The following is a 23,101-nucleotide window of genomic DNA, read 5'->3' on the forward strand; positions in this document are numbered from 1 at the left end:
AGAAGCCAAGAGCCCTGTTTAAACGTATCCAGCAGAGGTACTCGCCTATATAGTTCATGTGCGGGTTTTTTTTTTTTTTTTTTTCTTATTAGGCTTTTTCAGCTCTGTGTATTTACCAGACCACACTTGACACGTTCAAAACCTTATTTGGTGTAGATCTGTTGCTGGACACTTGAAAGCCTGGGTAACTTTGATGTTTTCGACTATAAATCCCCAATGCGTACTCAATGGTTACAAATGGCTTTATTTACTTGTCCTTCTATCTACACATTTTAATCTGTTTAACCAAACAGCAGAGGCATATTTCACTTCCCACTCCACGAAAAGAAAAATCATGGACCGAGGCCTCTAATTTGCTTTTAGGACCTTCTATTTCTTTGGTTGTGAAAACCTGAGAACTCCAAATCACAGCATTGATTAGTCTTCAAACCAGCCAGCAAAAAAGCTCCCCTTTTCCACTCTATCTAAAGAGATGTTGATGTATATTGTAGCTGCAAGGTGTTAGATATACTTGAGCAAGTTGTTCCCAGGATGTAAATTAGGTCCCAAAAGCTGTTGTCCAAATCGAAGAAACAGAGAAATTAATCTGGGAGACTATCCATCATCACCGGTAATAAAGAGAGCGACATGGATGAGACAGATGATATGATTAAGGGGCTGTGGTCGTTTTAATTAACTTTTTGCTGTCCTGTAATGATCAAACTGGTCACCAGACCCGGTCAATAAGCATGTTAATATCAAACAAATAAAACCAGGGATGATTAAAAACCTCCTGGTTTATTAAATTTGAAATTCAAATGAAATTTATGCTGCAGATGCATACAGAATGCTAATAGATTTTAGCTTTATTGAAAGTGGATCTCACAGGTTTGCAAGAAACAGCAGAATATCCATCTACTCCTCTCCCAGGCAGCACTTAAACTTCTTATGAGGTGGGGGAAACTTTTAATTGATGTTAGAAAGCCTGCACTTCCTATCTTTCTTCCTCTTCCCCTTCCAAACCTCCATATTATTGCAGTTTAATACTCAAGAGCAGTCATCAATATCACAAAAGGTAAACTGAACTGGATGTGCTATGACATGCTTTCCCCGGCAGACTGTATCTACAATGGATTACAGATGTTCCCTCCTGTGGGGGGATTCAAAAATAATACAGTCACTTCTGCAAAGTGGAGAAAGAGCTGCCATTAAGACCAGTTTCATTGTTGGTCTGGTTGGTTGCTAGTCACTGTTTCAAGATTATTGTTGTTTCAATTGTTGGTCAATTATATAATTCTCTTGCCTTTCCTTTTTAATTCTTCTGTCTTATGCCTTAGGACAAACACTAACCACTTATTTTGGGGTGAGGGGTAGGGTGAAAAAGAAACTTTGACAATACTAGTATAAAATAAACACCTGATTTTAAAGTGGGAGTAAATGGACTATATATATATGAAAACATATTTTTTCATAATGAAGATGCACATACAAACCTTTGTGAAAATCTGCAAGTCAACCTCATGCAAACTGAAGAATCCAGTATACTCATTATATCTACAACAACATTGTGACCCATTGTCCTAGGCAGAATTACATGATCCTTAAGTGAATTTATATAAATACAATCTTAGAAGTAGATACTCAAATTTGTAATCACATGATGTGTGTTTTTCTAATTCCTGCATTTTTTGAGGAAACAATGGTTAATGTTTGTTTACTCTCAGAATCAGCTTTTAACTTTTCAAAAGTCCTGCCTCACTTCCTACTAGAGATAGGAGGATAAAAAGGTAAAATAAATAACTATTCATAGAAGGGAGTCTTCCCTAAAGCTTTCTTTCTCCACCTTTGAGGGTGACGGTATTGATTAGAATTAAATCCCAAATTTGAACAACTGTATATTAGGTCTTTAAAATGAATATCATTATAGAAGGAGACCAAAGCAATGAAGTTAATTCTCTTTTATTTGTTAAACGGAGTTCCCTCCTTTCCCCCACCCCTTCCTCCTTCTGGGCTGGCCTGTCACGCCTTCTCAACACGCTAAAATCATTCAGAGTGGCTTGCAGGGAGAAACACGACATTTATGGTAAGCGTCAGCCTTCAGAGAAAGAAAGCAGTTCATTAATTTACTTCACACTTACTTCAAAGTATGAGAATGTACCTTATCCCCTTAATCAATAGATATGATGTACAGTCAATATCTCAACACTGTTATAAAGGGGTCAGAAACACTCTCACACCACAAACATCAGCCTCAACTCTGTTCAATGAAACTTACACAATCCTACAACCTGACTTTGGACTTCAGTAAACCCCCGGAGGATTTTTTTTTTTTTTACATCCCCAGAAGCTGTGATGTACTTGAGGAAGGTTCAAAACAACAATAAAATGAAAAGGTTTCCTCTGTCAAAACAAAACACCTCTCTCAGCTAGTAACATTTTTTTAAATCAATTCTGACTTAAAATTAGATTTCTGGGAGCATTTGTAACTGCTTAAATATGTGAATTACTTTTTAAAAACATATGGATATTCAACAGGGCTCCAAAGGCTGTGGACTTTTTGTTACACTGGTGTGGTGCTTTCTGTAGTTTAAGATGTTTCCTTGTGGTGGCAGTGAAATTGTAATTACATTTCTGTAGGCAACTAATAACACAAATGGCAAGCAAGTTCTAAAATCCACCAAATTTGAACTGTTCACATGCATACACTTAACAGATATCTGGCCTAAACCCCACTAGACACAGAAGCTTCCAATACACGTGGTCCAAGATTTGTTAAAAGCTTGTTTCTCTTCTCAGATAAATAAAACCCCCAGATTTCAATCAAAATCCCGATTTTTTTTTTTCCCTCAGAAAGAGGCGCTGGGATATCCTATGAAAACTCCTACATTCTATAAAATGCTCAATTTCTCACCCCTCAGGAAAAAAAAAAATACTCTTACCCCTTTTTTTTAATCTAATCCTTTTGTATTGAAATTTACTCATCGCCACGGGACAAACACACGGTCTCCCCTACAGTGAGACTTGCACTTCCAAAGCCGAATCCCACCTCAGAAGAAAAAAAAAAAAAAAAAGCTACCGCATCAAAGTAACAGCTCTTTGACGCAGGCGCACACCCTCCAGAACGCTCTAAAAATACCCGTCAGCCTCCCTAAATTTCTACCCTTCCGCTGTAAAGCCAGGAAAGGAGAGGATGGTATTAATATGATTCTGTTTTAAAATTTAGTGACAGTATCCGAAAAATTAAGGGGAAGAAAACCAATCAAGATTTGAGCTACAAGAAAACCTGAGGAAGTTGGCGACAGTGATAGCATTTGTGAATATTTATTCAACCTCACTCAACTTCGCAGTCAGTTTCACTCTTCAAATCGCCATGTCTCTCTTTTACGTATGTACACTTTACTGCACCGGTCCTATTCTCCATCACAGTTTCGTTGCAGACACACACACGAGCACACACGACCCCCTCCCCACGTTTGTGACACACTGCCCTTGCCTCTCCCATGTGAAGCGAACACACACTCATCCACTCTCCCTCCTTTTTCACACACACAAACCCACATATTCACTCTTTCTCTTCTCCAAACACACTCAGACACCACCTATCACACTCCCCGCCCCCCGCCCCACAACACACACTCTATACTGCACTGTCCCTCTTCCCTCCCCAGGTTTATCACTCAGTCACACTACACTCACCCTTCCCCTCAACAATTTACTGGTCTGCTCCCCTTAGTCACACATACAGTTAAATTGTCACTCACAACCCCCTCTCCCTCTCTGCACTGTCCCTCCCCTCCCCCCGTCACTGTTACACTGCCAGACTCTAGTCCCCAACCTCTCCGCATCCCCCCACCCCCTCCCCCGGCTGCACTGTGTTCTCCTCAGCTTGGTTGCACTCGCACATAGTTACATACACACACACAAAACCGCTTTGTAACACACACGCAGTCACGCGCGCCCCTCCCGCTACCGCTCCCCGCAGCCCCCCCACGGCGGCCGGCGGCGGCGCCGATGACCTCACGGCGCGCGCGCGGCGCGGCCCGGCGAGGCCGCAGATTGGCTGGCCGCGCCTCCGCGGCACTTCAAAGCCGGAGAGGGAGCTACAATTGTGGTGGAATGGGCGGAACTGATCATTGTATTGCACACCTCTAAAAAAAACACTGCCTCTGATTTATCAATATAAAAAAGATCCTCTGAGAGGAGGAGGGCACTTTTGTGTGATGGCAACTTCACTTCTAGGGGTGAGTCTCAGGATTTTCTCTTGCTGGTTTAATTAGTTTTCTTTTATTGCCGATCGGAGGGGGTTAAAGTCGCCCCGGCCAGGCCACGGGCTATCGGTCTCTATTGAGAGCTTTTTTCCTCCCCCCTTTAAATACAAGTGAGTTTAGAGAAAAGAAAGAGGGGGAGGGGGGGGCAGAGTCACTTTTTTCAGCGCAGGAAAAGGTTCGGAGGGCATTTAGACAAGCCACCTCGCAGCGCCCGGCCGCTCCCCGCCCCGGAGACGTGCGTCCAGCCTATTTTACGTGAGACGATTTAGGGGGTAAAGAGAGCAAGTTTTTCCTCCTGGGCAAATTGCAGGTTTTTCTCTCTTCCCCTTAAAAAATTCCTCAGCCCGCCTTGTCTTGCAGGTACGTTGAACCCGTCTCTCTCTCTCATTTTCTCTTTTTTAGTATTGTAGACTTTTTTTTTTTTTTTTTAAGAAAATCAGGAAGAGCGATCGAGCCCTACAGTTTGACGTCTTTTGGCCTGGGAGAAACAACCCAGGATGGGTTTCTGGGAACTGCAACAGGATTTTCAAAGCTCTTCTGTGGATTTCAGGAGTAGCTCTTAAAACCAATCCAATGGTTTTTCCCCAGGCTTCTCCGCAAAGGAATCTTCCTTCCTCCCTAATCTGGACTTTCTGCTTGCTTGTTTGTTTCGAAGTGCCTGGGGCCTTGTGTGCATAAGAGTGTTGTTTTAGGTGAGAATACTTGTCAAACTCTTCTTTAGCGTGGCGCTTTACTCCCGAATCAGACGCCGGCAGCCAAACTTGTCCCCTCCCGTAGAGTAGGAAGCAGCCGGGCGCCGGGGCTGTTGGGGGAGCCAGGTGAGTTGGTGGCGCCGTGCCGCAGCGAGAAATGGGGTGCACTGGGGGCGTTTTGGAGGCTACTGGAGGACTGATGCACATTTCCTTCCTCCCTCCCCCACCGGACCTTTGCCCACCTCCCCTCCCCCACCCCTTCTCCTCTCCTTCTCTCAGGAAGAACCGAGGTTGGGATCGACTCCTTTGGCCATGCTTGCTGCTACCTGTAATAAGATCGGCAGCCCCAGCCCGTCTCCCTCCTCCCTCTCGGACAGCTCATCTTCCTTCGGCAAAGGCTTCCACCCCTGGAAACGGTCCTCGTCCTCTTCCTCAGGCAGCTGCAACGTAGTGGGCTCCAGTCTCTCAAGCTTCGGCGTGTCAGGGCCCTCCAGAAACGGCGGCTCGTCCTCGGCCGCGGCGGCGGCAGCGGCGGCGGCGGCGGCGGCGGCGGCTCTGGTGTCCGACTCTTTTAGCTGTGGCGGCTCACCCGGCTCTAGCGCTTTCTCCCTAACCTCCAGTAGCGCCGCCGCCGCCGCCGCCGCCGCGGCCGCCGCCGCCTCGAGCTCTCCCTTCGCAAACGACTACTCGGTGTTCCAGGCCCCTGGCGTGTCGGGGGGCAGCGGCGGCGGAGGTGGCGGCGGCGGCTCCTCGGCACACTCGCAGGACGGCTCCCACCAGCCCGTGTTCATCTCTAAGGTGCACACCTCTGTGGACGGGCTGCAGGGCATCTACCCGCGCGTAGGCATGGCGCACCCTTACGAGTCGTGGTTCAAGCCCTCGCATCCCGGCCTGGGCGCCGCCGGCGAAGTGGGGTCGGCAGGCGCCTCCAGCTGGTGGGACGTGGGCGCGGGCTGGATCGACGTGCAGAACCCGAATGGCGCGGCGGCGCTGCCCGGCTCCCTGCACCCCGCCGCCGGGGGGCTCCAAACCTCGCTGCACTCGCCCCTCGGAGGCTACAACTCGGATTACTCAGGCCTGAGCCACTCAGCCTTCAGCAGCGGTGCCTCTTCGCACCTGCTCAGCCCCGCGGGGCAACACCTCATGGACGGCTTCAAGCCAGTGCTGCCCGGCACCTACCCGGACTCGGCCCCGTCGCCGCTGGCCGGCGCTGGGGGCTCCATGCTGAGCGCGGGGCCGTCGGCGCCTCTGGGGGGCTCCCCGCGCTCTTCAGCCCGCCGCTACTCCGGCCGCGCCACCTGCGACTGCCCCAACTGCCAAGAGGCGGAGCGTCTGGGCCCGGCCGGGGCGAGCCTGCGGCGCAAGGGCCTGCACAGCTGCCATATCCCGGGTTGCGGCAAGGTGTACGGCAAGACGTCGCACCTCAAAGCGCACCTGCGCTGGCACACGGGCGAGCGGCCCTTCGTGTGCAACTGGCTCTTCTGCGGCAAGCGTTTCACGCGCTCCGATGAGCTTCAGCGGCACCTTCGGACCCACACCGGCGAGAAGCGCTTCGCCTGCCCCGTGTGCAACAAGCGCTTCATGCGCAGCGACCACCTCAGCAAGCACGTGAAGACGCACAGCGGCGGCGGCGGCGGCGGCTCGGCGGGGTCCGGAAGCGGCGGCAAGAAGGGCAGCGACACCGACAGCGAGCACAGCGCCGCAGGCAGCCCGCCTTGCCACTCCCCGGAGCTGCTGCCGCCCCCCGAGCCCGGGCACCGAAACGGCCTGGAGTGACGTGCACCCCGCCCCTGCCCCTCTCCCCTTCCTCCTCCCACCTTGGTCCGTTTGGGCTTCGTGGGTCCTGGCTTTGGCTTTAGTCTCTTTCCACCCTGCTCACTATGTCTTTCTGTCTCTGCCCTTCTCTCTTTTAACTCTCTCTGTGACAACTTTGTAAAGGGAATGTGGACATGTAAGTAACACGCGTTGCTCTCCTGGGCCCTAGCTGTCTCTCTACCGGATTACACCGTTGGGGCCCAAAACAGCCCCAGCCGGCCCCTCGGCAGGCCTTTAATTCTTGTCCTCTCCTTGTTCTCCCTTCACCATCCCCAGTTGGGACGGGCACATCTTTTAGAGGGAAGTGGCCGCTGGAGGTAAGGCTGGACCGATCCAGTGCCTGGGACCCCGGGCCTCCGAACGCGCGGTTAACCACTAGGCTGAGCAAGTTTGAGCGCCACCCAGGGCCTCCGGGGCAGGCCAGCCGCCGACTGGCTAGGTACCAGTACCAGAACCGCGTTTTCGGGCGTCTGAGTTGCTGAGCGCCCTGCCCTGCAGCCGGGCGTCGCGGCCTGCCCTTCGCAGAGCTGTCGGGTGCCCATCTTGGACACGGAGACCCGGAGTTTGTCTAGTTCAGCTCTCCAACGCCAGCCCTGACTCTTTCCCTTTGTTCCCTGGGGTGGAACCGATGCAAGTTTTAGCTAAGGGCAGTTTTGGTGAATCGATGCAACAGCCTTCTTTAATCTTTATAACTTTTTTAAACGGAAAATCTAAAGAAAACACAACAGCATCCTTCTATTTGGTTTCCCTTGTAGGTAGTTTTTCCTCTATCAGTAAGCAAGTCTTTCTCTCAAAATTGTGCTAATATTGATCCCAAAGTTATTTTGATCGCATTAACTTAACTTATGGGGTTGGGGGTGGGGGTGAGGGTAGGTGTCTTTTTCTTATGCAAAAATACCCTTTTCCGGTGAGACCAGATTAACTATCTCTGTGTTTGTCCTTTGCTACCTCGTTTTCACCACTCCCGAGCATAATCTCTCTCTCTTTTTTTTTTTTGCTAGTCCAGCAGTCAATTTGTATAGTACCCATTTCTGTAAATTCTTGCAATTCGTTGAAGATTCTTAGGGTTTAACTTTTTTGTGTGTGATTTAAACTTATAAACAAGTAAAGAAGCTATTGTTTATTTCGGACCAGGCTGTAGTTTAAGTGCCAAAAGGGAAAAACAGAAAAAAATTGTAAGATTTATCTGAACCTAATGGTTTGTACAACGGGAGAATAGTTCTAGATTAGGTATCGATTAACTATAACTCCACCAGTGTATGGGTGCGAGGTGCAGTTGTCCAGGAGACGATTTTGTATATTATTTTTCTTGTACATTACTTCCAGTAAATATTTGAAAATATATTGAAGTAAACTTGATTTTTTTTTTTTTTTGGTCACAAGAAAATATTAAGAGTTATTCTTGCAGTTCTGATGAGCTGCAGATTTTTTGAACTCACTTCTGGAGGTGCAGAGCCACAAACGCACTTTCGGGGCCTAGTTTTGCTCGAATATGAATTTAGATAGGTATCAAACTGTAACTAAGACAATATTTGATAAATGTGGGATGACACTTAATTTAATGAAGCATGTACTTACTTGCATTTGCTGGCAGTTCAGGCATAGTTAAAGTGAGAGTACTCTTATATTTCATAATAACTGGGTCTGCCAAAAACCCATGTGTTAAATAAAATGTCCAAGTGAATCTCAACTAACTTTGGCCTCTGTGTATTTCCTGAAGGTAATATTGTTAACTGTTAATAATAAACACTCCTGACACTACATTTAAATGTTTGCAGATTCTGCAAACTAATTGCTCATTGTAATGTTGAAATAATTTGGATATTTCACATTGAAATGAAAAGCCTTTCTCTGGAACATTTTAGACTTGCATTTTAAATGCATGAAATGTAATTGATTTATTTGTAATATTTTAAATGGTATTAATAAACTCAGATAAAGACTAGGTTAGTTAATTTGTATTTTTTTTTTCCTTTTTAAACTATGGACATTTGCATTTTATCTTCAGTTAAATGTCTAATTTAAACAAAACATAGCCCTGTTTTGAGGTAATATTTAAAGAATTGTTTTTAAGCTATTACTTAGATGGAATGATATATTTGGGGAAGCTGTGTTTTCTCTATTTACCAAGATAAAGACTGTAGTGTGTAAGAAATGTAATTATTTACCAGTAGATTTTAGCTCCAAGCATCAGGATTTACTGAGCTCTTAAAATTTATACAAAGTCACCAAACAATTGAAAGAAATTTCTTCGTTCTGCTTTCTTCTCATTCTCCAGAAGGAGTCAGGTTGTTGGCCATTGGTTGCATTTGGTATTTAAAGGCCAAGCCTTACACTAGAAGATCAGTACATCTAAAATAAAAACATGGGTTTGGGAATAACTTTTTGTTGTTAGGGGGTGGAGGAGGTCAAGCTAACAAAAGCTTGTTTTTGGCATTCCATGTCTTAGCTAAAGATTATGTAGAGGTAAATATCAGTAGTAGATTCCTGTTGAAATGACTTATCTGTTCTTTTAAAGTCTCTAAACAGCCACCAAAGAAAAGGAAGGTTAAACCTTAATCTATCTACTAGGCTATTGTTCATAGGTGTCAATGATGCCAATAAAAAGATACTGTCTTGTTATGTCTAAGTGCATTTAAGCAATGGGTGTTCCTTGAGCCATACTTTGAAACATAAAATACTTTAAATGTTGATTGCTGTTATATCAAAGTATTTCACTATTAGATTAATATTATTTTGAAACAAACTGAATAAAAAGTTAGTGTGTTCAGATTCTTTTAAGTTTAGCTTCTTTCTTTCCGTTTGCATTTCCCCACCCTAAATTCAGTCTTGGTGTGCATCTTGAACTGACAATTTTTCAATGAAATTTATATAAAGTCATTACTATCCATAGAAACAAATGAAAATACGGAGTATAATTAAATACTGTAAATTCATAAGGAAAAAACAGGGATAAAGTATTTTAGAATAATGTGGTTTGTGCCCAAGTAACAGCGTGCCTTAATCCTGTTGTCTGTGCTGACGTTTGAGAACTCCAACCCCTATGACTTCAGGCAAGCAAGTAAGCTCTAATTCTTTGGTATACTACAGCTCTACATAATGGTTTTAAAAAGTAAAACAGTCTCTTTCTGTTACTTTCTTCCTAGGAATAACACGCAGAACACAATTTAAGTGTTGTTCCTTTTTTATTGAAAGTTGCAGTGCTGAGGGATTCAGAGAAAACGGTTCTGAAGGAGTTAAATGTAGTGGCAGGTAAGAAAAAAGCTGCTTGGTACCTTCATTATATCAGTTGCATTTTACCCAGGATCACATTTGATTTACAAAGTGATTGATGATAAGGATAGATATTGTCTGGAAGAAGCTTCTGGGGTGGGTAAACGGGACAGATTTTTCTGTAGTATGGATGTTCAAATTTTCACTTTCTTCCTTGGGCTTCTCCCCATTTTAGCTTTGGTTTATTTTGTATTGTTGGCTATAGCCAACATATTCATTTCTGCAGGGTGGCCAGGATTTCCTTTTGGGAGTGCACATCTTTTTGGAGGATAGAGGATGAAGTAAAAAACTGGTTTCTCCCCGTTTTATTTATGCTAACGCACCCCATAACAGTGCCTGCAGGCTCACTCAAATGAAGCCAAAGGGTTGGTCTCACTTTAAACCAAGGGACAAGCTTCCAGTCTTGCAGATCAAGGTAGAGTTAAACTAGTTGTTGACCCACAGTCAGGCCAGCATATATCAGTCCACCCTCAGGAGACTGGAATAGGGCTGCAGCTGAGTCCAGCTTTTCTGTTAACCTGCTTCATTTCGTCCCCAAACTTGAGTGTTTCTTCCTTACCCTGCTTTCTCCTGTTCTGGTTCAATTTCTTTTTGGATGATGTCTTTTGCTTAGGAACATGACTATGATTTGTTGAGATGGACTATCAGAAAAAAATTTGTTTAAGCTAACACAATTTAAGCAAATGTGATGAGGTACTCGTCTTTATTAACTGATACTAGAAAAAGTTCCTGGATGGGTTTGTCCTCCTTCCTCTCTCATCTTACCCCAGTCTTGGCATAACTTCTCAATGGGGCTCCCATTGGGGACAGAATGCTGAAGTTAAAAATTAATGACAAGCATATGATGAGACTGGACTCCTGAGTGGACAAATCGATAATCCTGCCATCTACATTTTCATCTCCCCATGGATCTTTTGTTGAGATTATTGAATGGAATGTTACAGAGGACCTGTGGAGGAATTTTTTAAAAATAAATATTCTATTTTAGAGGATTAGCTCAAAGGTCAGTTAATCTTTTAGGCTGGTAAATTAAGGCAGGAACTTTGGGGGGAGCGAGAGTGTAGATTTGATTTTTCTCTGGTTGCCTAAACTGGTAGAGAAATTCTACATTTTGCTCAATTTTTCAAATAGCCTCAAAGAGGGGTTAATTTGAGGTAGATATTTTGAATAAACTGGGGTTTAAAATTTACTGCTGACTTTTACAGCTTCTGTCCAAACAGGCATTATTATTCTCCCTACACCCTTAAGAAAAACTCAGGTATGATCAAGCCCCTCTCTCTTTTAAAAATATGATTTTTATGTTGTTCCCCCCTTTTTTTTCTTTAAAAAGTAGACAAGCAGATTAATTCTATCACTGTCTTGAAAGAAAATCGTGTTAAGTAAAGGATCAGTGGGAGTGAAGTGTACTCATTTTTAAGTTAGGATTGTTATTCTGGGTGGTATCTTTTGAAGACTTTGCTCGATATACAATTGTTGCTGTTGTTTAAAAATTAAGATTCAGAATTTGCTTTCGCCCTATTTATTCCCTGCTTCCGGATTAAAGGAAAGCCGATAATTCCTTGCTCCAGCCTCTAAGGTTTAAGGGGATGCGCGTCAGTGGCCATCTCTAGGTTCGCCGCATTCCCTGTACGCTGAAGTGTTGATTTGCTTAGCGGGGGGAGGGGGTTTGGGGCTGGTATCTGTTTTCTTTGGTCCCTGGGCGCGTGTTAATTTAATTTAATTTCCTGCGGAGTCTCCTGGCGGTGAGGAAGCAGCCTTAAATACATTTTGCTTCGATTCCTAACGACAGTCGGGGCTTCTAGAGCTCCAGAGACAGCGAAGGGAGCTGGAGGATGACTGAGAACCGGGAATGAAGCGCCCGCTCAAAACTGCTGCTTTTCACTGTTGTTCTTTCCTGTCCATTTGGGGAATTTCTTCTAAGCCCATTCCCTAACTTTACTTCTCAGACAAGCCATTTCTTGCGCGGGAGGGAAGGTGGAGACACCCGCTGCTTCTCTTGCGGGGCTCGAGGCTGAGTTTGGGCTGCCCAAAGTTGCCATTATTCTGTTTCAGTGAATTCAAGGCGATGTGTTGAGCCCAAGAGAGTTTTCCAGCCTCTCTAAACGCTACTTCCTCTTTCCTTTCCCTTCTCGACTTGCCAGCTGCTCTCAAAAAGCCTCTCCGATTCTCCGGAAGCTTTTGAGCGGACGAGCTGCGTTGTCCACCCAAGAGCTGCAGCGAAGGGTAGGGCGGCAGTCGGGTCTATCCCGGACCACCGTACCCGCCCGCATTCCCCCTTGTGCTGCCAGCCGAGCCGCCGCAAGCGGCGCCCGCGCACACAAAGGCACCGCGGCCGCCTCCTCCCGCTGCACGGACAGCGAGCGCCACCCTGTGCCCCGTGCGCGTCCTGCAGCGCGCCAGCCGCGGCCGACACCGGCCCAATCAGCCCGCGCTTCCCGGAGCCTCTCTGGCCCCGCGCGAACCCATCGCGGGAATCGCCGGGTGAACTTCTCCTGCGCTCACTTCCCGGCTCAAAAGAAGCCGGCCGGCCTGGGATGGGCGGATTCCCTCCTTTTGCTCGCCAAATCACCAGCATCCGCCCACTGCCTTTGGCCATCCGAGCGCCGGGACCCTCGGGCCTCTATCCCACCCTATCCCGGTATGGCAGGCCAAGTGCCGCGTCCTGCCGGTGCTACCCGGGCCTACCGCGGCGTGGCGGGCCAAGATCCTTCTTCCTGAACCTGTTGGATTTCTTTGGTATAGCATCGACTGTGCTCTTTTCTGGCTAAAGTACTCTGTTCACTTTTGCTTGTCTCTTACCCGTTTCTGGCCCTGTAGCAGTTTAACAAACTGCTACTCTTGTCTTTTTATTAAGGGTTTGCCGGACTCAAATGAAGGAATTTGTGCACCTTTTCTCACACTATTGGCATAAGGGAAGCAAAATCAGGACCGATTGACTGTGATTTTTGATTTCAGGAATCAAAAGAACAGTTTAGCCACTTAAATGACGACCTAGAAGAGAATCTTATCGACAGGTATATATAGATACATAATCACTGTACCTGTTGAGCTGATTGAACTTGTCTTTGCTGCGTTGTACCTAAAACCCAACAACCTCTTTTGGGCTTCTTCCTCTCCCTTCTTGCCCGTCCACGCTTCTGGCAGCTGAATAATTGAGGAGTGCCAGCAGTATTCTCCCGGCCCCGTATTTTGGTGACATCTGAAGGGAGGAACGGGTCAGTCCTTCAGAAAAAGTACCATACTTCCTTTAAAGATCATCTTTACTTTGAGAATGTACCTGGTGCTCCCTGGGGCGGACTGAGGAACAGAGGCCCCTCTCAGTAGGTTTGGATCTGAGTTCCACTTTGTACTCTCTAGATATGCCAGGGATTAAATTTGGAGTTTATTTTTGGTTATGCATGCACCATCTACAGGCTTTTAAAGTGCCCTGTGATGTGCTGCAATCTAAGCGTCTGCTTCAATATTCAAGAGTTCGCAGAGCTGCACACCTGCGTGTGCTATGGCTCCAATCTTGTCCAGTTTGTGGTTAAATCCACCGGCACCACTGACCCGCAATCCCAGTAGCAGGGAAGGGAGAGGAATGGCTTAACTGGTCTGCAGTTTGGGCCTCTCTCGAAAAGCCCCTGAAGCCTCAGGGTAGAAGCAGTCTGGCCTTCTGGAATTCAAGGGTGTATTTGACACATCCACCTCCGGAGTCCTTCCCTCAAACCAGCCGGTGTGGAAGCCCCCACCTCCACCCCTCTCTCCAGGGTCCGGAAAGCCGGAAAGTGCTGGAATGTCGCGTTCTCTCACCCTATTGTGCCTAGGTGTTGCAAACCACTGGAGGACAGAGCTTCCGGCTTTGATCTCGTGTCTCGGTCATTCTTTACCACCGAGGGGTGAGTTTAAATTAAATTTCTTTCTCTGCTGATAAGTTCTAATGGGCCTCAGAAGGTGAATAATTATGCAGTAACATTTCATGGGTTGTTGGAGTGGGAATTCCCACTGCGCTGTCACCAGGAACAGCATTTCCCCTGTACCTCAATGCTAAATGAAGCTTCACAAGTAAACTACAAGTGTCTTTCAAAGTCCCCGTCTGGATGATCTAATCTTTCCCTGCTCTCACCTTTCTTGTGCCTGCAAAACAGTTTGGCATCACTTTTTAAATTTAAGTTTTATTTGTGGCTTAAAAAAACTTTAAAAATCTCTACTAAAGGATCTTATGTTTGAGTGTAAAAATTTTTGCTTTGATGATTAAATATGCATTCCTATCAAGACAAAATATACATTCATGAAAGCTGAGGCCACATTTTTCCTGGAAAAAGGCAGACAAGCCACCTGGGATTTGCCTGCTTTCTCTTGTCACTTATTTTAGTGAATTTGTGCGTTTTTTGCTTGGTTCTTGAGAAAAAGGCTCAAGACCTGGAACTGCTGCAGTCAGTGGTCTGAACATACCTGGTTTGCGGTTCAGAAGTGCACTTTCTGTGCCAGAGGGGGAGGATAAAAAGCATACTACTTTGTCGCTTCATTCAAAATAGCTATTTACCTATTTGAAAATGTGGGCTTCCTTAAGATTTTGATTTATATTTAATTTTTCCCCAAGATAGGTAAGAAATAGCATCAACAGTTTGAATATTTAAATGGATCAGGACATTCTGACACATACTTTAAAATCAGACTCAGCTTAAATCAAAGAAATCCAAATTTGTAATTTAAAAGCACAATGGAACTCTTTATAGCTTTTTCTTTAAAGAAAATCCTTTATACCCTGTTCACATCAGTGTTTCACTGCTTAGCATTTTCCTTGTTTACTTTTCTTCCTTTTAAATTTATTGTGCTCCCACAGTTTTAAGATTTCTTAACACATGGAAACTGGAGCCTGCTTATCAAGTTTTCACTCCTTTCTTGGCAACTAATTTGAAAGTGCCCAAACAATGAGTTGATTTACATTACGTTCATTTCACTCTATACTCCTTGTGAATGTTAGAAAAAAACTCAGTAATTTACCTAGGGTTATCTTTATATCTTTGAAGGGGACTGATCCTTCCAGTTTTAAGATTTTTAGCCACTCCGTTTTAAGCACTAAAACAGAAGAAAGAAAGAAAGTAGATGTTATGCCCTCCACCTCCCCCAGAGTTCAGGTGATTGTCTACTTCAACTGAAAATAAAGATTGTACTGCCCAATTTTGCACCCAATTTAATATCCCTAATTATTCAAGTACCCTATCATCAGGTTTCCCATCATTTCAGGAAGTTTTGTGCTCATTCTTCTGTACCGATCAATATTTCGTTTCTCTTTTACATACCTGTCCCTTATTTTGGCTTTTTTTTTTTTTTTTTCATAAGCACTTTCCCCTTTCAATTAAACAAACAATGACCTTTGTAAGGAGAGGGGAACCAGTAAGTGGAAGTGAATTTAAGAGTTATTCACATTGATTTAGTGAATCAATATTATCAAGTTGTGTATATGTATGTATGTATGTGTGTGTGTGTGTGTGTGTATATATATATATATACACTCTTAACAGAATTTGACTACAAATATATGAAGTCTCAGTTTAAGGAAAAATAATCATTTTTCTAATATTAAATTCTGTTTCTCTTAAACCTTTAAGAAAGTAAGATGCTTGCAGATGACAATTCAGTGTCCTTTGTACTGTTAGGCAAATTGAGTTTTTCTCTTTTTCCCAATACATAACTATTTGGTTTAAAACTGTAGTTGTTATGTTGGAGTATGATATACATGTATCATATTTTCTATGCCCTCAGTAGTGACATACTTTAGTTTATTATCACAATTGACTGTTGTAATAGTAAGGAATATAAGGCAATAAAACAGCCTTGAAAATATTTTGGCAATAGAACATTATATATTCTTTAGTTGCATATACTTTGTAGAAAGTATATGATATAATTTATTTAGTATATGGTGTAATTATTAAATGTGAACATACTTTGCTTAGTGACATGTTCACTTGAATGTTTTACTATGTATACCCAAGAAAATCAGAGTCTGTGAAGTGTTCCATTCTTAAAATTCTGCCTGTTGTTTTGCAGAGAAAATGTTTCAGAAGTGGAATATAATAGTGATTCCTATTGTAAAGAAATAGTATTTATGTCTGTGAAGAGGTTTAGAATGACTTTTAGTATTTTTATAATCCAAAAGCAGTGGCATTTTTTTACTTCATTTTTTTTTAAAAATAAACTTTTCATTTTGGAATAATTTTAGAACAGTATAGTGAGCTCTAGTAGTTTTCTCTATTAATAACATCTTACATTATGATGGTGTATTTATCACATCCAGGAAATCAATATTGGTATATAATTTTTTTAAATAAAGAATTAAAGTCAACAAATGTCGCACTGCATATCTGTCAGTGATAGATTGCAGCTTAGGAAAATGCTGACTTCTTTTTGTTCAACTTCTTACAGTCAACTTGTCTATGCTGCTGCTGCTGGTAAGTCGCTTCAGTCGTGTCCGACTCTGTGCGACCCCAGAGACGGAAGCCTACCAGGCTCCCCGGTCCTTGGGATTCTCCAGGCAAGAACACTGGAGTGGGTTGCCATTTCCTTCTCCAGTGAATGAAAGTGAAAAGTGAAAGGGAAGTCGCTCAGTCGTGTCCGACTCCTAGAGACCCCATGGACTACAGCCCACCAGGCTCCTCCATCCATGGGATTCTCCAGGCAAGAACACTGGAGTGGGGTGCCATTGCCTTCTCCCTTGTCTATGCAGAGGCTATATACTACATTAATAAACAAGTTACGTAGAAAGCTACTCTACAGGGGTGTGTTTTTAAAATATTGTTTCTTAGAATAAAAAGATTTTTAAAAATTCTTTAATAGTTAAAATCTATGAAAATATCTAGTTCAGTTTTCATTTTTATTTCATGTATGAAAACATCAGATTAAATTTTCACAGTTGATGGTTTCACTTAAAATTATAATGCAATTATTGTTAGCAATGTTCTACTTGTAGCCTAGAACTATTTTTTGTCCTGCAATTTAAAATTACTTATTTACTCATTACTTGTAATAATATACTGATTCTATTTATTTCCTGTTTTCCAAGTTAAATTTTAGGAACACTTTTACTAAGGAACTGAGTTTGTCAGCATATAGAAAGCTTTGAAACTTAATGATTTTTCTTTCTTCTTTTTTTAAACACAGATAAATGTGTTTCCATGGAGCAATGCATTTGCTTGGATCTTTGTCTCATTTAAGTGAGATTATAAGCAGTTTCATAAAAAGGAAGTATTCTTTATTTAATATATATTTTAATTTTATATAGAGTTGCTAGATAAAATACAGGAAATCCAGTTACACTGGTGTTTTAGATAAACAACAAATAATTTTATTAGTGTAAGTATGTCCCATGTAATATTTGGGACATAATTATACTAAGCATGATTTGTTGCTTTTTTAAAATTCAGATTTAACTGGGTGTCCTGATTATTTATTTTTCCTTTTTTTAAATGAAATTCATGTATTTATAAGGATAAATCTAAAAATAAAAGGCAATATAAATATAAAATAACTTCTGCTTGTTCATGAAAATGCTAAAGATAGCATTCCGTACTATTTAAAATGGAAGTACATGACATAATAAAGTTAAAATTTACTTGTTACGTGTAGGATGAAAATATAAATATAAAATTGGTTTTCCTCTTTTCTGTTTTTTATTTTTCAGCTTGTTTGGCTTCAAACTGGACTTTCCTTATACATTTAGAATAATGCGAGTACTATTTTGCCATACTAAGAATCTACCTTTACCTAGCTTTCAAGAAAGTAATATTATGCTGATGTGTGCACTCTTCTTTCTAATATTAATGTTATAAAAAGGAGATATCTAAAAAATCACCCTAACTTCTAGTCATTAGATTCATGCATTTAAGACCCTATAGTAAACTTTTGCTCTTGCAAATTCTGCTCCCCAGGTACTTTACACCTACTTAATTGCTCTTACCTAAACTGTATAAGGAGAAGGAAATGGCAGCCCACTCCAGTGTTCTTGCCTGGAGAATCCCAGGGACGGTGGAGCCTGGTGGGCTGCCGTCTATGGGGTCGCACAGAGTCGGACACGACTGAAGCGACTTAGCAGCAGCAGCAGCAGCAAACTGTATAAATGTGGATTCCTGTATCTCCAGAAGTCATGTATAAGTTGTAGCAGCAGTACTGCATATGGAATTCATTTGCCAGGTGGTCTATAAATTATAAGTAACTAGAAGTTAAAGTTCTTCCTACTAGGAGAGTTTGTTTTTCCTTCTGTGGAAGTATTGCTGTAGGACATAAAAGTAATATCCACTTATTTATTCATGACATTTTCTCCAGAAGCAATCCATTATCCTAATATAATAGTTTTCCTCGTTGTGATTCATTTATACTACTAATTTTTCTAACAATTTCCTATCTCTTGGCAGTTATTATTTGTGATTATTCCTAAAAATAATGAGTAAAATTCTATGTAGCTTAGATACAATACAGGCTAATAATAATAAATAAGTGTGAGGGGGGACAGTGAACCTGGCATCTGGTTTATCCATGTTGCTTTCACACAGCGCAAAGAGTAAGTAAAGACAACATTAACAGGCCATGTATACCAATGAGATAAATCATTAAGAACAATACAGGCAGTCTTTTATTCATAAACAAGGAATTTATCAAAAGCCCAGACTTTAAAGGTAGCTGCTTTTATCAGACAGTTAAGCTATTACTCTAAAGGTCGGGAAGTAATGGCTAAGTGGGAAGTGTAGGAAAATTTATTTAGGAGGCTGCCTTGATGGTAGCACTCCCTGAAAATTAAATTGTAGGCAAATTTTCACAAAGTGCCCTACTTGCCCCTCCACTTTACTTTGTTTTATAAAGCTAATTAGATATTCATTTTGGTTAATTTTTTAAAATATAATTACCTCTGTGACTTTTAAGTGAGGCATTCATATACAAATGCAAATTTGTCAAAACATATTACCTCCATCCTAATCCAAAGACTTTCCATTTCAACAAAGTTTGAAACTTCAGTTTTTGGAGACTATTAGAGCCTCACGAAGAGTTGACTCATTGGAAAAGACACTGATGCTGGGAGGGATTGGGAGCAGGAGGAAAAGGGGACGACAGAAGATGAGATGGCTGGATGGCATCACCGACTCGATGGACGTGAGTTTGAGTGAACTCCGGGAGTTGGTTTTGGACAGGGAGGCCTGGCGTGCTGCAGTTCATGGGGTCGCAAAGAGTCGGACACGACTGAGCGACTGAACTGAACTGAACTGAATTGAGAGCCTCACTGAAGATATCCTAGAAAATACAAGAAATTGTGAAGAAGCAGAGAAAACAAATACCTTAAACCCACTTCTGAGATACATTATGTCTTATAATTTTTTTCTTTGTGATTTTTATATGAGTATAATTTACTTTTTCCTCATTAATATCAAAATTAATTTTCCTCACTATTAAAAGTTATCTGCAAATGCAATTTTCAGTGGTTATGGACCCCATATATCAAAATTTTACTCCTTCCCTAATACTGGGCATCTGGTTGTTCCCAAATGATTGAACATCCTTATGTATGACTTTTTGTTCTAATTTCTGATTATTTCCTTAGGATACTAAAAGAGGAGAGAATTTTTGGGATAAGAACATGTTAATGACTCTTGATAAGGATGACCAGATTACTGTCCCTGAAGTATATAGCAGTTTATACTTCAGGAAACAGCAGTTGAAAGAACTGGCCTTAAGTGCACTGAATTCTTTGTTCATTTAATAAGAAAGAAATGACTCTCATTATTGCTTTAAGTCATATATTTCAGATTCCTAAACTTTTCTTCGCCATGTGTGTTTGCTATTTTTATTCTCTCTTGTAAATTGTCCTTCCATGGCTATGCCCTTTCCTGAATGATCGTCCACGTGGTTGCAAAATCAAGCAGATGATCTGGGCCAGAGAAGAACACTGTGGAGAAACAGTGTTGGCTCTGGAAGCAGAAACTCCTTTTCAGTCTTTGCACCATACAGTTCCCTTAAGGTGAAACCTGCAGATCGGTTTCCTTTTGTTGGTACCAGCTTAATTGCAGTAAGTGGGCAGAGTGGAACATAAATACATGCTATCATTTTACAAAAGAATTTTGGGGAAACAACCAGTTGTATTTCCCAACTAAGTGTGAACCTTGTCTTGCACTGTCACATAGTACTAAGTATAGATTCACTTGAACATGTGAGCTGTAACTGTTTGAAAAGTTAAAAAAAAAAATGAGTCTATAGGATAGTCCCAAAAAATGACTTATAATTTTAATAGTTTACTTTTTAAGCTGAATTAGCTAGGGCCTCTGGCTGCATGAAGCCACAGATTTGATCTTTAAAGAGACTTATTTCATTCCATGGTGGCTCAGATGGTAAAGAGTTTGCCAGCAATGCAGGAGACCTGGGTTTGATCCCTAGGTTGGGAAGATCCCCATAAGAAGAGAACAGCTATCCATTCCAGTATTCCTCCCTGGAGAATTCTATGGACAGAGGAGCCTGACAGGCTACAGTCCATGGGGTTGCAGAGAGTCAGACACAACTGAGCGACTTTCACTCACTCATTCAACTAATTCATGGTCACCATAGATAATGAGTTTGATTTGAGTCAGCCATTTTAGCAGGACAGAAAGATCTATTTTAAAATTTTGATATTTTATGGCCACTGGAGAAATGATGTCCAAGAATAAAGTAAGGTCTACATAATCACTAATGAATTCTAAGTTTTTTAAAAAGTTTTTTACATAATTATTCCTTAACAAGCTTGAAGTAATAACTACATGACATATTCATTAGCCCTTGAAAGGAATGCTTAAATACAACCATTAAAGAGTCAAACCCTTGAGTTACTGGGAAAAGAGAAGGAAGAAGAGGGTGAGTAGATTGGACATACATCATATCTCTAATATAGCCTCAGCTTGTAGTAGAGATAACAATATCTCATAGTGATATTTTAAATGATACATTTGCTGTTGTTCAAAAATTTTTAAAAATAACAAATACCAAATGCCTACTTTGTGTTCAGTCTTTTGGGTTAAAAATAAGCCTTAAGCATTATTATGAATCACTGACATAATTTGAGAACTTATTGTAAACAGGAGTAAAATATTTCTTGTGTCCTTTCTTTAAGAAAAAAATAATCATTTGAAAAGAAATCGCCCCATCATTCTGACCATATGACTAAAATCAACTATTTAAAAATTTAACAGTATGAAGGCATTTTCGCATTATAATTTCAAAATGGTCAAAGTGTTAAAATAGCTTAAACTTTAGTCTGTGTGTGTATATGTATTTACCCAGAATTATGCCCAATCTATTTTTAATCTAAAATTGTTATAAGAGGACAAGTTAATATTAGTTCATCCTCCAAATAAAGTTAATTGATTATTAACTAAATGTAAATATTCTTTTGTGTATAATAAACTGATAGTCACTGATGTTGCTAAATAGACTTTTGTAAAAGTAATTGCTCTCCTTTTTAAACTATATATAACAAATTTTGAATACATCCAAAAAAAAAAAAAATGGATCCAAGAGCTTATGCCTTTCTAAAACTAAACTTCAACAAAGAAAATAAGGTAACACTTACTGGATTTAATTAATTGTTCTATCCATGCTCAAGTTTACAACTTTTGTTTATGAATCCTATATTTAAAGTGGCTAGTTTTAGAGACAGTTTTTGTTCTGTTTTGTCTTTTTTTTTAAAATTCTGCTCTAGAACAATGGTTCTCAATTTTGTTGTTAACAAACCCCTTTGAGAATTTGATTCAGGTTATGGATCTTATCTTAAGAATATACTTATCTCAATACCTCTCTGATACCTGTAAATTGACTCAAGATTTAGAGGTAGATGTATACTGTTGAGTCCTTAGTTTGTATGTTCTACTAAAATGCACATGTTTTTAGAGGAATTTTACTTGAGTAAGTCAAAGAAAGTGTCTTTTATCTTTGACTCTGTTATCTAACCTTGATAAAAATGAACGTGGAGAAAGGTTGGCTCTTTTCCAACAGACTGGAATGTCTCTAAAGATCCCAATAAAGAAGAACTACCAGGGTGTTGTCCTTCACATTTCAGAAGTGTATGATTAAAATTTTGTGATGTTTGTACTTTTCTATGCTGGGTCTGTGATATACTAGTGGTCACTCCAGATGTTTTAATTTTGTCTAGGCTAATGTCTTAGGCCTTCTGTTAATATGGAAATAGATGGAATTTTATAGTACATCATTTAATGTCCCACTTTAAAATAATTTTATTACTGAAGCAGTATTTATTTTCTAATATTTGGAAAGTCATTCATATGAATAGGAGCCTCAGTACAATTGAGCAAACCCAAACCACTTCTGATGGACTCCACCTTAGCCAACACTTTATCCAATGCGTATGTTACTTTCTTTTTTTTTTGTCAGTTACAACATTTGTAAATCTGTCTTAGTTTTTGCATGATACAGCTATCAACATCTTTTTTATCTTAACCAAAGAGAAGAATGATACATCAGCAAGTGGGCTGTAAATGGAACAAAAGAGTTATGATAAACACCCTGAAAATAAAGATAGAAGGGGTGATTCAACAGTGAGAGAGACAGTCTATGTACACCTTGGGTCTAATCTTCCTCTACACTTGTGAGCACTGGTGTCTGAAGGTAGAGAAGACTGAACAATTGTGGGGAGAATGTGCTATTGCCATAGCAGCTTTATTTCTAAGCCTTCCAAATCATAATTAGGTTGTGCATGAGAATTTTTTTCAGAGTATGGGTTGGCAGAAAAAAAAAAATCTAGATTCACATCAGATGTTAACCAGGGAGGAACCATGCACCTTTATGTTTTTGCTGTGTAAGGCGGAGGCACATAGCAAGCTATTTTCTATGTAAATGATTCAAAAGTACGACTTCCAGTTCCATCTTAGAAGGGTAATGTGTTAGTTGAGTGTGGGTTATAGAGTCAGATTTTCTGAATTGAATCCTCATTCTGTTACTTCCTTGGTGTTTGCTTTGAGAAGATTCCTTAATTAATCTGTGCCTCATTTGGTAAAGTTTGAATAAAAGAATCTTACTGTCAGTAGGTTAATGCCTGTAAGGCTCAATCGTAGTGCC

The 23,101-nt window shown here is 41.4% G+C and overlaps 2 protein-coding genes across 3 annotated transcripts; both read left to right on the forward strand.

Annotated features, from left to right (window-relative positions):
* The first annotated feature begins 77 nt into the window (after positions 1-77).
* On the forward strand, positions 78-9,526 carry SP8 (Sp8 transcription factor). 2 transcript variants are annotated; one of them, XM_086397435.1, is made up of 2 exons: positions 78-4,220; positions 5,219-9,526. In XM_086397435.1, the coding sequence occupies exons 1-2, from the start codon at positions 4,200-4,202 to the stop codon at positions 6,713-6,715; spliced, it is 1,518 nt and encodes a 505-aa protein (XP_086253561.1). In that variant the 5' UTR covers positions 78-4,199; the 3' UTR covers positions 6,716-9,526. The 2 variants fall into 2 exon arrangements, with proteins under 2 accessions (XP_086253561.1, XP_086253562.1); XM_086397436.1 differs by lacking the exon at positions 78-4,220 and adding an exon at positions 4,249-5,065.
* On the forward strand, positions 8,247-17,668 carry LOC147374518 (uncharacterized). Its single transcript, XM_086398070.1, has 5 exons — positions 8,247-8,260; positions 9,950-10,006; positions 11,233-11,285; positions 12,090-13,905; positions 16,439-17,668. The coding sequence occupies exons 1-4, from the start codon at positions 8,247-8,249 to the stop codon at positions 12,743-12,745; spliced, it is 780 nt and encodes a 259-aa protein (XP_086254196.1). The 3' UTR covers positions 12,746-13,905; positions 16,439-17,668.
* Positions 17,669-23,101: the final 5,433 nt, after the last annotated feature.

Source organism: Bos grunniens, chromosome 4 (genome assembly GCF_055505025.1).
Source record: "Bos grunniens cultivar Pamir isolate PY7600 chromosome 4, Bosgru_T2T1.0, whole genome shotgun sequence".
Lineage (NCBI taxonomy): Eukaryota > Metazoa > Chordata > Mammalia > Artiodactyla > Bovidae > Bos > Bos grunniens.